The 15,011-nt window shown below is 46.1% G+C and overlaps 1 protein-coding gene across 7 annotated transcripts in view; it reads left to right on the top strand.

Annotated features, from left to right (window-relative positions):
• ACOXL (acyl-CoA oxidase like) overlaps positions 1–15,011 on the top strand; it is a 349,357-nt gene that overhangs the window by 59,614 nt on the left and 274,732 nt on the right. For all 7 annotated transcript variants that reach the window (XM_044261633.1, XM_044261636.1, XM_044261634.1 and 4 more), the window contains 4 exons: positions 3,279–3,393; positions 3,994–4,080; positions 5,914–5,986; positions 9,993–10,125. In XM_044261633.1, coding sequence (XP_044117568.1) covers positions 3,279–3,393; positions 3,994–4,080; positions 5,914–5,986; positions 9,993–10,125 — 408 coding nt within the window. The remainder of the gene's footprint in view (positions 1–3,278; positions 3,394–3,993; positions 4,081–5,913; positions 5,987–9,992; positions 10,126–15,011) is intronic.

Below are 15,011 nucleotides of genomic sequence, written 5' to 3'. Positions count from 1 at the left end.
CTGTGACTTACACGAAAACTCCCATGGCCTCCCAAATAGAATTTCACAAAACAATCTTGCTTTTATGATCTTTAGTATATGTGGGGAACTTCATTAGTTTCCCTTCTGTCCTCATCAATAAAAACCAGTTCGTCAAGACTCTAAACTGGCCATCTCCATAAATGTGTCATACCCCGCAGGGTGAAAACCTTGCTCTATCTAAAGAAGCCTCCATTTCTTTAGCTCCTACTCCCTCCGAATAAAGAAACTCTCTACTTATTTCACTCTCCTTCATAGTTTCTTGCTTGATATTGGGTTTTCCTAAGAACTGCGAAGGAATACGTAAATTTTGAAGTTCTTTCTAAACACGAGTGTGGGTAAAAATATATGTGTGCAGGCGTGGGGTGTGAGTGTAGGTGCGGCTACTCATTCTAGCTGTTCTTCGTTTTTGCTGAGTTTGTCCTTTAGAATCTGAATTTTTGCTAGCGGGTTTTCCTGACCCACAAACGCTAGTTAGAGGGGATCAGGGGTTAGAATGACGGATTCAAGCGAAGGTTCTATTGGAATATGTTCATCCCATCCTCCTGCCCAGATGCTAGTTCTCTACAATAGTCAGCGATGTCCAAGGTCCTAGCAAGACTAAGGATTGACATGAATTGAATGCTCGCTATGTGCCGGGCTCTGTGTCGAACACCTTCTGTATACTTCACCGTATTCCCTTGCAATAACCATCCCACAACATGACGGTAAGCCACTTCTTGTAATCTAGCCCATGTGTGCTAGACGTCAGGCTGAGCACTCTACATGTGACATTGTGTTAAAGACCCTATAGTTTTCTGGGAAGATATTATTGTCCCTATTTGATAGGTGGAGAAACTGAAGTTCACAGAGGTTAGGAAACTATGAATGAATCTGCAGTTAATGAGCGAGTCTGCCTCAGGTGGGACTGCCCTTCACAGCTTAGCTTTCCAGCCAGGGATGGCGTGCTAACCAAACACCTTTTCAGTTTTTGGTTGATCAGTTTTTTCTTTCCCTAAACCACAGTACTGAGCTCACCTTGCTGTCTTTAGAGAGGAAAAAAGAAACCCCACCCAGAATTCTTATTTATTTGTTTCTTCTTACAGTCATTATTTTTTCCCACCAAAATCATTTCCCAGGGTGGGTCCCATTTCCCCCATACAGCATAAATGATTTAGCTACCTGGCGTGCTTTGGCAGCTGCCGCCTTCTGCAGGGGAGTTGCAGAACTGAAATCGTAATGATGAGGAGACTCTGGTGAACTCTCCGGTGGGAGTGAAAAGAGAGAATAAGCCCATCATAAACTCGGGCCACTGAGGATTGACATAGCAGGGAATGGAATGGATTTCTCCTTCATTGCTTTCCGCGTTTCCCCCTTCATTTCCCTTGTAAAATGTGAGAGCACATCCAATGAGCCCTCTCTCCCTCAAGGACTCTTTCAATCACTTACATTTTCTGGTTATTCATTTCTGTGGGTTGGCTGTTTTATTTTTATTCTTGGACAGAGGCTCGGGTAGTGGTGGGGATAATTAAAAGGTAAGAGAGAATTTAGTTTTATATTTTATGCTAAATAACAAAAATAAATGCAGCTACGAGCTTTTGGGCAAAGGCATTTTTTTCTTCTTTTTCCTTTTTTTTTTTTTTAAAGGCTTACAGTACTGACCATTTTGTTGGCCTTCAACAACTAATTATGGTAGGAACCGACACACATGGTGTGCATTATTTAGATCCTTCTTTAATGCCAGCATTTTGGCTTGTGCAGACTTTCCCAAATCAATGTTTTTGCCAGAAGTGACAAACCTCCTTTCCCAGAGTGTATCAGATGTTAACGGGGATGGATGGCCTCCCGTCTCTTCCCCACCCCACCAGATCTTTGCTGCCAGGTCAATGTTACTTTGCGACTTCCCTTCCTACCCTTGAGGGGTAAGCGTCCCTTCACCACATGGATTTTTTTGTTGTTGTTCTGGTTGTTACTGCACTCAGCCTCAAATAGTTCCTTTCTTTGAGAAATCCTGGCTAGCCTGATAAGACCAGGGCAGTCTCCAGAGACTTCCCTTAAAAGGATTCAGCTTGTCCATTTATGTTTCTGAAAAGCGCTTGCACATGCTAGAAGTTTCCTTGTACAAACACATGTCAGAGAATGTTTTCTTGGGCTTCAAGAATGTATGTCTTGGCCAGCGGGAGGGTAGTCTATAGACTGTAAAATCCGGACTCCGAGATAATCTTTACGTGATCAATCGTTTGTTGCTTTAGTTCAGCCACCTTTTCGATATTGTCAGCTTTAATTAGATGTGCAGTTCTGCTCTTTTGCCATTTCCCCTGGATTCCCTGACCTGCCCCAGAGACCCTGTATTCAGAGCTGCCCATTACCGTCAGTGCCTCCTTGACGACAGGTTCCTGGGTAGCCCAGGTGGTCAGCAGAATCAGAAGCAAAGTGGGAGCATTTCCATTGTGATCCTGCCCTGGCTTCCCGAGAGAAGGAGAGAGAAGACCCAGGTTGAGCAGAGCCTGAAAACAAAAACCCTGCATCGTTTTCTTGAACAATGTTAATTTCAGACTGTTTGGAGCTGGAATAATCTTTGGTCATATGATGGAAACAAACTGGGTGGCATATTCAAAGATTCTTTCCCTTATAAGATAGAGAATTATCTATAAATGTTTCAGTTTAAGGGTTTATGCATTTTGGGGGAACTTCTAATTATTATATCCATCGATCAAGAAAATGGAGTGGCAGGATCTGAAACAATCATCCAAAGGCTCAAATGATTTTCTCCCCCTTTTATAAAAATCAGGATTGTGTGGGCTAAGATCCTAAGCAATGGTGGGTCTAGGTCATGATTGCCTACGAATCTTGCTTGGATTTCTGGCATACAGTTTTGGCCTTCAATTAGATGCTGTTTAAACAACAAAACCCTATCAATAAGGTAGAGATTTTCAAGGCCAGGGCAAGAGTGGAGGATGTGAGGAACCAAGTGGTTTGTCCACAAGACACAATGCCCAGCAGACAAGATAAAACACGCAGATGTGGACTCATCCACCTAGGGGCCCCAGATTGTTAGACGTGCCATCCTGTCTTGTGAACCTTGCCAGTGGGGTATTTGGGAGAGCTGAGTATAGATCACCAGGGGCTTGGGGGTTTTGTTTTCTCTTCTGCTGTGAAATCAATCACCCGAGGGTGTCCTGCTAGAGGATGTGGATCTGTTTCATAGTAATCATTGCACTGAGCCAAGGAGTTGAGTTGAGCCTAGGAAAGGAAAACTCTGTCGCTCTTTTTCTGTGTAGGAGTTTGTGATCGACACGCCATGCGAAAATGCTGAGAAGATGTACATCGGAAATGCGATGTATGGGAATTACGCCGCTGTCTTTGCTCAGCTCATCATAAACGGAAGATCACAAGGTTTGTGCTGGTGCAGAAAGCTAGAATAATTCTCTTTACCCTTACTACTTTCCAGCAAGTACTTTACCTTGAAAGTGTACTTCACAGCACTGGTTTAGTCTTGTATAAACTCAGCACCAACTTTATTTCTTCAATATACATGGTGGCTAAATTTATTCTTACATTTTGACATTACAGTAGTTCCCCGCCCCCCCACCCCCTTATGTGCAGTTTTGCCTTCCACAATTACTGTTACCTGCCATCAGCTGCAATCTGGAAACAGATGACCTTCCTTCCGAGGTCAGAGGGTCCGTAGTAGTGTCACACTCTGTCACAGGGCCTAGGTCATTCCCTCACTTCATCTCATCATGTAGGCAGGAAAACACTTGGCATATATAGGATTTGGTACTTTCTATGGTTTCAGGCCTTCACTGGGGTCTTAGAACATATCCCCTGTGGACAAGGGGGGACTACTGTGTACACTACCATATGCAGGGCAGGGTCCTAGAACTGACTGAATTTCAGGATCAACACAATTTATAGGCTGTTCCAGGAAATAAATAAAGCTTTAATCGTAGCTTTAGAAAAGAGAGTTTAGCAACTGTCTCTCTGCTTTCTCAGGGCCCCACTGTTTCATTGTTCCTGTTCGTGATGAGAATGGAAGCTTGTACCCTGGAGTGACAGCTATTGATATGATGTACAAGGAAGGTGAGTCCTCAAGTGACACCTCTTCTCCCCTCATTGGCACTTCCTGCTCACTCCCTGCCCCACCCAAGGAAGGTTGAACCTAACTCACCAAAATAGCAAAACAGAGAAGGCAGAGAAGACTCTTCGATTTTGAAGCCTGATGGTAGTCTTTTATGTCACAACTGCTGGGGAATGCTGAAGATTGCCGTTTATGAATATGCATTGGTCTTGTTTTCTCCCAGCCTCTCATATTTTCCAGTCATGAGGCAGCTTTGCCCTGCGTAATTTCACCTCTTTTCCTCTTCTTGGACTTGTGGGCTCTCAGAGGGCCAGTTGAGGCTCTCTCTTTATCCTGCCTCTGAGCCACAGCTTGGTGTTGGTGCCTCGGAGGCCCTTGATGAATCCCAAGGACTGACTCCTGGGACGAGTTTGCTGTCTTACCCAGGCTGAGCGGCTTAAACAATAGAAATGTATTGGCTATAGTGCTGGAGGTTACAAGTTCAAGATCAAGGCGCTGGCAGGATTGGTTCCTTCTGAGGGTTGTGAGGGAGAATCTGTGCCAGGCCTCTCTCCTTGGCTTCTAGCTGGTGTCTTCATGCTCGCATGTCGTTCTCTTTCCTTGTGTGCATGTCTGTGTCCAAATTTCCCCTTTCTATAATCCAGTCCCTTGGATTAGGGCAACCCTAATGACCTCTTTTAACTTGATTATCTCTGTAAAGACCCTGTCCAACCTAATGACCTCTTTTAACTTGATTATCTCTGTAAAGACCCTGTCTGCGAATAAGGTCACATTCATTAGTACTGGGGGTTAGAACTCCAATGTGTGAATTTGGGGGTGGGGTTGGGAGGGGGTGTAATTCAACCAGCAATTACTGAGAGCAGGCCATGCCTGTGGGCCCCACTGGTTGTCTACAACCAAGGCCAAACCAAGCCAAAGAAACAGGTGGGAAGAGAAGGAAAAATAAACAAAAAGAGAAAAGGGGGAAGAAGATGATTCTTCGGTGGAGGGGATATTCTCGTCTTGGCCCTCAGTGTTTACTGACCACTGCCATGGCCGCAGGAATGGGCTACAGGTAGGGTTGTGAGTGCTCTGACTGTATCTCTCAGGGGTGACAGAGGCCCTCACTGGCCTTGTCCCTTGAAATCACCTCTCAAGTCCAGTGTTGCTGAGAGCAGAGGGCTGAGCTCTTGTGAAGTGGTGTCAGACATTTAAAACACTGGCAACTTCAAAAAGTCTGCTTTGGTTTCCTTGTAAGCTCCTAAATGCAACTGTGTCCTTGTCAAGGGGTGATGTTCTAAATAAAGATGTTTACTGAAGATTTTTTTCCCCCTCAGATTAAATCTTCCTAAGTGTGACATAAACAAAAAGTAGGCCCCAGATTCTGACAGGTGTCATTAGGAAACAGGACCAGTGGCTTTCAGGAAGCTTCTGAAACTTGGGTCACCCCAGTCACTCACAGCTGTCCTCGTGGCCATTTTCTCTTGTCTTTTTAGGCATCTGATTTCACAAACTTACCCCTTGCTTTGGGATGGAAGTGCTGGGAGGGAGGAGAAATTAGACTTCTTGCTTTCCTGCCTTCTCAGCGCTTGCCCTGACATTTCCTTCTGATGCCTAGAGCTCCTCCTTCCCAAGTCATAGTACCCAGACTCTCCACATGAGCCCAGGAGCACAGAAGGCATAGCTCTTCAAGAAAACAAACAGACAGCGTCCCCACCCCTGCTCCAAATAGAACATCCTGGGAGAAAAAGAAAGGGTGCGGGAATTTTAGCAGAGACAGGCCTGGGAAATAGCAGGAATGGTAGGTCTAAGCTAGCACGGATTTGCCCCCTGCAGCTGTTTTCTGCTCTCTCTAGGTCTGCATGGTGTGGATAATGGGATTTTAATATTTCACAAGGTTCGGATACCAAGGGAGAACCTGCTGGATAAGTGAGTACTTTTCACTTTAACTCAGATTGGCTGCGTGTATGATCTCATTGCTCTCCCAAGCTGGGCCTGGCGCCTGGGTCTCATGGGCTGCACATCCAGGCTGTCTGCCAGCCACTCCTACAAGTTTATTGATCTTCCATTGGAAAATGTAGATAAGAAAACAGAAAAAAAATGAATTTGTCCAAAATGCTATTCCCCAGACACAGTGATTGTTAGGCACACCTTAATGTATAACTCTCTAGACTTCTTTCCACGCTGGTGTATCAACAGAGAGAGGGATGTTTGATTTTTATTGAATGAGATCCACTTACAAATTCTATTTTTTTAAAGATTTTATTTATTTATTCGACAGAGAGAGAGAGATATCACAAGTAGGCAGAGAAGGAGGGGGGGGGAAGCAGGCTCCCTGTGGAGCAGAGAGCTCCATGTGGGGCTCTATCCAAGGACCCTGGGATCATGACTTGAGCTGAGGGCAGAGGCTTAACTGACTGAGCCACCCAGGCGCCCCACAAATTCTATTTTTTATAATTTGTAATTTCTGCTTAACATTATGTCAAATGTTTTTGACAAGAAATACATATGTACATTATCATTTTCAATATTATTATAATAGAACGTTAAATAAGTGATCTACAGTTTATGTAATCTGTCCTTACTGTTGGGCAATTTAGGTTGTTTCCTTAAAATTTGTTACTGTTGTTGCTGTTACACACTGGGTAATGTTATGGCCTCCTTCAGGGGTGGCAGGAGGTAAGGTACTACGGTTCAGCCCAGGAGGCTGTTATAGCCAGTGCTTCTTGTAGGGATGGGTAACATCAGAGATGCTCAGTGTCATTTCCCAGCATCCCACTGCCGTCAGGGTGGGTTAAACGATGAGGTGAAGGCTGCTTCTTCTGGTGCATTTTCAGGGGTGGAGCTCTAGGAGTTCACATTACACTTTGCAGAGGCCAAGAAACACCAATGATGGTTACTATTCTCAATAGCATTTCCAGTATCTGGTAACAATCCTGACCTACTGGCTTATGGCAATCTGTAGAAAAGCTAGCAATCAAGGTCTGGATAATCAGCTTGAGTCTAGAATTTCCTTTATAACACCTCATTCCTTTGCTTTGCCTGCAAACTCTTGCCAGCAGGTCAATGTCATAGATGCCAAAAATTTAAGAAAAATGTGTGAGAAACAAAGTTTAAAAGAACCAAATTCTGTTAACCACCCACCCCACCCCCGCCCCCGCCGCCCAAGCCCCAGGGGAATTGGTAGGAGATAAAATGGAAACAACAAAAGCATCTTTGCAGTTATCCTGGTGTGTGTGGAAGCCTTGAGGCCCCCTCAGGAGCCACCAGTGCCCGTGACAGCAGGTCTGAGTTCCACCAGCCTTCCCCAGAGATGCCAGCACATTTTCCAGTCACTTAAGCAGCAGCAATGTGCTCTGGGGGATGGGCAAGAGGGAAGGAAAGCTGTAGATGTAGAGCTCCCCATGTGTCATCCACCCTCATGAGATCTCAGTGTCCTGGCCAGTCTGCCCGAAGCTGGATCCATTGGCTCATCCTTCATCCAATGCACTAGAGATTAGAAAGTTAGATCCAGTGAGTAAGAAAAGTGACATGGTCTGCAGACGATATGAGAATATATATATTTATTTTTTTTGATAAGCAGGATTTGATTCTAAGCCATTTTATTGCCCTTTAAACTGCTTTCAATATGCCAGAAAACCTCAGTGGAAACACAGGCATTTTGGAGGAGGAGCCCCATTTTGGGGTGTTGATAAAAAATGGATCAGGAAGTAGATGTTTACATTCATTGCAATCCCTGTCAAAATCCCAGTTGCCCTTTTGGTTTTTGTTTTTGTTTTCTTTTTTCAGAACTGAGAAAGTGCTCCTAAACTTTATGTGGCAATACGAGAGTCAGAATAGCCAAAACAATCTTGCTAAAGAAGTAGGAGACTCACACTTCTGATCTGAAAATTTATTACAAATCTATAGTAATCGAGACATTGTGATATTATAGTGGATCCCGTGAAAGCGGGTGGGAAGTAAAAAATGGAAAAAAAAAAAAAGGAAAAAAATTTACTGTGGTATTAGCATAAGGATAAATAGATAGGCAATGAAATAGAATAGAGAGTCTAGGAATAAATTCTTACATTTATGGTAAATTAATATTCAACAAGGACCATAAGACATTTTAATGGGGGGAAAGAATAGTCCTTTCAACAAATGATGCTGGGACAACTGGACACCCACATGCAACAGCATGAAGTTGGACTCTTCACTCCTCCTGCACACAAAAATAAACTCAAAATGGATCACAGATATAAATGTAGAGGCCCAAACTTAAAGTTCTTAGAAGAAAAGATAGATGTGTGTCTTTGTGACCTTGACTTAAACACCAAAAACATAAGCAACCAAAGATAAAAAGAAATTAAAATAAAACAAATTTTTAATTTTCATCAAAATTTTAAAAATTTGCGCCTCAAAGGACACTATGAAGGACATGAAAAGATGGTGCACAGAATGGAAGAACATATTTGGGAATCACATGTATTGTGATAGATATGATACATATATATCATCTATATCTATATCTATCTATCTATCTATCTATATGGCATCCAGAATATAAAAGGAACTGTTACAACTCAACAATTCAAAGACAAATGACCCAGCTGAAAAATGGGCAAAAGCCTGAATAGACATTTCTTCGAAGAAGATATGAAAATGGCTAGTGAGCACATGAAAAGATGCTCAACATCATTGTCATTAGGGAAATACCAATCAAAACCACAATGAGATGCCACTTTGCACCTGTTCAGATGGGTATAAAAAAAGAGACAGGCCATAATGGTCGGGGAGGATGTGGAGAAATTGAAACCCTCATACCTTGTTGGTGGGGATGAAAATGGTGTTGCCAATTTGGAAAAGAGTTTGACATCTCTCCAAAAGTTTAAGTTTTTCATATGAGCCCATTCTGTTCCTAGGTATGGGTGAAAACATCGTTCACAGGAGAATCAAAAACATGCTTGCACCAAAACATGTCCACAATTGTTCATAGCATAATTTTTTTTAAAGATTTTATTTATTTATCTGATAGACGGAGATCACAAGTAGGCAGAGAGGCAGGCAGAGAGAGAGGAGGAAGCAGGCTCCCAGCTGAGCAGAGAGCCCGATGTGGGCCTCCATCCCAGGACCCTGGGATCATGACCTGAGCCGAAGGCAGAGGCTTTAACCCACTGAGCCATCCAGGCACCCTGTTCATAGCATAATTATTCATAATAGCCATAAAAGGGGAGACAACCCAAATATCCATGAACTGATGAGCAGAGGAACAAGATATGGTGTATCCATGCAGGGGCTTATCATGGGGCCGTAAACAGGAATGAAGTATGGACACACACCACAACATGCAGGGACCATGAGAACAACGAGCTGAGTAAAAGAAGGCACACATAAAAGCCACATTTTATACAGTTCCACCGATGGGAAACATCCAGAATGGACAACTCTGTAGAGATAGATAGTAGTTCAACGGTTGCCAGGGCCTGGAGTATGATGAGTACTGGGAGTGACTGCTCACAGCATGAGGGTTTTTTGGGGGGTGATGAAATGTTTTGGAACTGGACAGTGGTAATGGTTGTACGAGTTTCTGAATGTCCTAAAAAGCACTGAATTGCACACCTTAAAAGGGGGGGATTTTATGGCATGTGAATTATATATCAACAACAAAAGAGTGGATTGGGGTGTGGTCTTCACATTCAGGCTCCAGTGTGGGTTTAATGATGGCAGTGCCCATGCTTCTTTTTGGCACGAAACCTGCTTTTACTTTCCGTGAGTCAAGTCTTGGTCAGAATCTCCTGGGGAGACTCTTCCCCTGCCTCTGACTCTGAGGTCTCATGAGCGTAGTTCCTGGACCCAGAAACCTTGTGTGTGTGTATGACATCATTTCTAGTGGTGCCGTGTACTTCTTCTTTGTTAACCCTGCTCCTCTTTTCCACCTGCCTCTCCTCTATCATAGGTTTGGTTCTGTGGCTCCAGATGGGCAGTACCACTCTCCTATTAAGAACAAGAGTGCAAGATTCAATGCGATGCTGGCAGCACTGACCCCTTCGAGATTAGCTGTGACTTTCCAAGCTCTGGGTGCCATGAAGGTAGTTGACTCTGATTTTAATTTACATCACGGTTTATTCTCTGCATGTTCTGGGGGTGGATAACAATTTTAGGAGCTGAGCTTCCCGAGCCACAGTTGTTGTAATGTGGCTAGGTTAATGGTTAGATACTAAGAAGGGCCAGTTGGTCACATACAGAGAACATTTCTGCACCCTTCTTATCATGGAATCCTATCCATCTACATCTCAGATGGGCTGCTGATTATGGTGGGTACGACATAGGCATTGTGGTAAAAGAGCCCAAAAGATGACCTGGGGGGCGGGCACCTGGGTCATTCAGAACAAATGCATCTGCTGGAAAAGCAGCTAAGAGCTGACAAGTGAGGGGAGGCTGGCATGTCTCAGCTCAGTTCACTGGGGGAGATTTGATGGTCACGTGGCTGTTTGGGGCTTGGCATTCAGCATCACAGTTGGAGTCCATGAAGCCAGACCCCTAGAAGGCATCTCTACCTCCCCTCCTCTCCCACCCTCCCAAATACTAATTTGGAAACAGCAGCCAGTAGAGGCAAGTTCTGGAAGGGCCTTCTCTTTCTTTTTTTTCTCCTCCTCCTCCTCCTCATCCTCAAGGCTCAGCATTGTCTGTTCTCTGGGCCCTTTCCATCCTTTTGCATGAGGGAAAAACCTGCTCTAAGCTCCACGGAGCTTGGTGAAGCTGGAAGAAAAATTAGGAAACCCGTGAATATACATTGTGGCACAAATCCAACTTTCCCATCAAGAAGGAATAAATTTCATTCACCTGACTCGAGGCTGACATCAGCACACAGTCGGTTGACTAGCAGGAGAATTCTTCTTTACTCTCTTCCATCGGTTTGGTCCTACTTCCCAGGAAGCCGGCCTGATAGGACCTGCCCTGTGTTTTGCATTTCCTGCTGGTGGGTACAACTGAGATGCTGTAAATACCCAGGCTCAGTGCTCAGCCAGCGACCTCACGCCCGTAGGCACTGCTTCCTGTGCTTGTGTTCCTGTGGTTCTGAAGGGGTGTTGAATTCTAAGGTCCTGCATCAGGAGTGGCCCAGCCAATTGGTTCCCTTGGCTGAATCGTCTGACAAATGAAGGGGGCCCCAGGGAAGCTTGAAGTCAAGGCTGTGTTCTGAAGCACAGCTTCAGAGTGCTAAGGAACGCTTCTTCTTGAAGTCTGTAATAGAAACCATTTCAGCCATTTCGGGACTCCAGAGGGAGGCAGAAGGGGAGAAGTCAGGGAGCTGAGCATTACATTGTAGAGAAGCTGGGACAAAAGTCAGAGCCAGGATTATCTGTTCCCTCAGTGGCAGTCTGTGCACCAGAGTCCCTCTGCTGACAGTGGCCTTGGGTCCCTCTGAGGAGAGTGCCCGAGGGACACGAAAGCACCTGCTGGCCCCTGGCCTGTACAGGCGGTGCAGAAAGCCTGTGCTTTATGTTTCTGAAGGGGCGGCGGTGTGTGAAGGACGTCCATGCTGCCAGCAGCCCCATTAGCTCATCCGGGCTGGTGGCTGAGGCCCAAGGGGCAGGGTAGCAGAGCCAGGGAAGTGGCAGGGCCTTCTGGAAGAGACTTGATTTTCAGTATCATCAGATCTGGAGCAAGGAGGGTGGGAGAGAGGAGACCATGGCTGATTTTTAAAGATTTTATTTATTTATTTGACAGACAGAGATCACAAGTAGGCAGAGGCAGGCAGAGAGAGAGGAGGAGGAAGCAGGCTCCCTGCTGAGCAGAGAGCCCAATGCGGGACTCAATCCCAGGACCCTGGGATCATGACCTGAGCCAAAGGCAGAGGCTTTAACCCACTGAGCCACCCAGGCGCCCCACCATGGCTGACTTTTAAAGATTTTATTTATTTATTTGACAGACAGAGATCACAGGTAGGCAGAGAGGCAGGCAGAGAGAGAGAGGGGGAAGCAGGCTCCCTGCTGAGCAGAGAACCCGATGCGGGGCTGGATCCCAGGACCCTGAGATCACGACCTGAGCCAAAGGCAGAGGCTTTAACCCACTGAGCCACCCAGGCTCTCCCATGGCTGATTTTTAAAAGGTCCTTGTTCTCTGATCTACCAGACATTGGCAACATAGAGGCCCTATCTTGATCATAGAATAGGGAACCAAGGGCTCAAATCTCAGCCAATACATGACCGGCAGTGGGGCCATGGACGAATCAGGAGGCCTCTTTAAACCTCAGCTTCTTCATCTGTAAAATGGACCTTGTGATAACGGTGAGGCAGGAGCGAGTAGAGGTGTGTGCAACGCTGGCACAGAGCGAATGTTCGGTAGCTCAGAGCTGTCACTGATGTGATGCCTGTTGCCACTGCTGCTGTCACTGGGAAGATAGGAGTTAGCTGTGAGACAGGAATGAGTGGGCTTTTATTGGAACACATGCCATCCGGGCCTTCAGGTAACAAGGCAGTCTGAAAGGTTTTGCAGAAGCATGCAGTTTTCTTTGGATTTCTGTGTCTCTGAAGCCAAAGAGTGGCTCTGAGTCAGCACCTGCCCTGGCCAGGAGGCACATCTGCACGGTGACAGGGAGATCCCCTTGTGGAGCCTGTGAGCCCCCGGCATGATGTGGTGTGGGCACCGCCGATGCGCTCGGCCCTGATGGACAGCGACCCTGGCCACTGTGATCTCATCGCGAGCGTCTCGGGCGAGGATGATCTCACCGGTCCTCTTGGCAGCTCCTCCTCTCCTATGGCTCAAACACATGACAGATGTTTTCTCGGCTGAAACCTAAGACGGTCCTGCTTGTTCTGTTCTCGCTGATGAGTGGAAAAATGGATCCTTTTCTCCTATGTGCATTCCTTATGTATTAGAAAACTGTCACCGTGGCTCCCCACGGTGACATTTGCTCAAGGCTGAGCATGCCCGGACCTTTTAAACTTTGCCCAGATGTCTTATTTTTCATGGTTATCTCTCATTTCCATAGTTTCTTAGTACTTTCAGGTTTTCTCTTAAAGGCTTGCCTTAATAGCCTTCCTCCAATTTGCGTCCAAAATGCCGTGCCAGATTAAATGATTAGCAGCAGGAACAAAAGGAAAAGGAAACCAGGACATTTGGCTTGGGTGGGAGGTGGGGCTTCGGTAGAGCTGGGCAGCTGAAGTGGAAGCCTTTTCAGAAGGAGGAAGGAAGCTGGGGAAAGTCACCGTGAGTTCGGAGACAGAAATAGAGGGAGTGTGAAATGTGAAAGAGTTCTAGCCCATCATTTTGGGTTGATCTTGCACGGAAGTAAATATTTTAGCATAAGACATGCTGGTTCCCCACTCTCCAAAGGGTCTCTCTAGTCTTTTAAAATAGATAGTACATGGTACCAGGGGCCCTCTCCCAGAGTTCTGAGCACCTCTGGGTGGGGCCGGGGCCGGGGCCGGTGAAGCTGCATTTCTAGCAAGTTCCCCACTGATGTTGACATTGCTGGTTGGGAACCACATTTGGAAAACCCCTGCACAGAGCAGACGGATAGAGTCATAGATTCCTGGCCCCATCCCAGCCACCTTGCCCCGTCCTGGCCTCCCGGTGCCTCCAAGATCATGGCCCAAGTTCTCTTCCCATCTTCAGTGCCTTGCATGACCTCTCACTCGGCCTCCTACACATGTGTGCTGTGTTACCTAACGTGCCCTCCCCCACTTTTCACATGGTTAGTGTTCATGTACACGTTAGTGGTCAGACAAGTAAGTATCCCTTCTTCAGAAAGGTCACAGCCTACGTGTGGTCCCTCTCTCATGTTTTCAAGGCCCTGTACTTCCCCTTGCAGCATTTGCTATGGTTTTGACCAGCTAACGGTGTGATAGGCCATTTCTGTGTCCTTCCAGCCTAAAGGCTCCACAGCCAGGGCCCTGCCGGCCACCTTCGCTGCTGGGTCTTCAACTTCCCACATGGCATGGCACGAAGTAGGACCCCAGCAAATAGGAGTTGGCAGAATGAATGAAGAATGAATCAGGGGTGCCTGGGTGGCTCAGTCTGTTAAGTGTTTGCCTTTGGGCTTAGGTCATGATCTCAGGGTTCTGGGATTGAGCTGCTTGTCCGGCTCCCTGCTCAGTGGGGAGCCTCCTTCTCCCTCGGTCCTTCCTTATGCTCTCTTTCTCTGTCTCAAATAAATAAATAAAGTCTTTAAAGAAAAAAAAAGGAATAAATCGGAATTCACAAACTGAGCACCTGACAGAGTTCTTAGTAGAAGTAAGTGTTCCGTACATGTTTGTCTTGTGCCCCACACCCCAAACCCTCAGTTCATTCCAGCCTTTCAGGGAAGAAGGATGTTGCTAACTCCTCGTTCTGACTCTGCACATAATATGTGCTTTATACATATTAACTTATTTCTCCTCATAACAGTTCTGAGGAGGTTCCATTTGTATGTGGGGAAACTGAGGCCTGAAGAGATCAAAGGAATTTGTCCAAGGTGGGCACTGAGTATGTTACAGGTTGACTCTGCTGGTCCTTGATAAGGGAGATGGCCCCATATTTGGAAGGATGGTCATAGCATATTGTGTGGAGAAGATTGACATGTAGATATTATGGAAAGATAAAGTTGGATTTGGTGAGAACAGGGGCAGGCCAATGCGGGACATGAATACTAAGAAGCTGGAGGTGCTCGGGTGTGTTCATGAACTGCTGAATTAGCTGAGTTACCACTTTGTTTGGCCACGAGCTGGCCTGTGAATCGTTGGGTTAGGAAGACCTTCACCACAGCCCTTAAGCCGGACCGCATCTGGTGGGAGCCATGCTTCTCCTCATCACCTAATCCTCATGCCAGTGCTGAGGCAGGCGGAGGGAAGACGGCCCACATAAAGTTGTTCGGGTGAGGTGTGTGGGATTGACGCATGTGGAGACAGCTGGAGTGCTGTGCTTACCGTAGGCCATAGCAAGACCATGAACAGCATGGACTCTGGAATGGGCTTCTTGGATTTGCAGCCTGCCT

The sequence above is a fragment of the Neovison vison genome, chromosome 8 (assembly GCF_020171115.1).
Source record: "Neovison vison isolate M4711 chromosome 8, ASM_NN_V1, whole genome shotgun sequence".
NCBI lineage: Eukaryota > Metazoa > Chordata > Mammalia > Carnivora > Mustelidae > Neogale > Neogale vison.
This window is presented reverse-complemented; position numbering and strand designations above follow the sequence as displayed.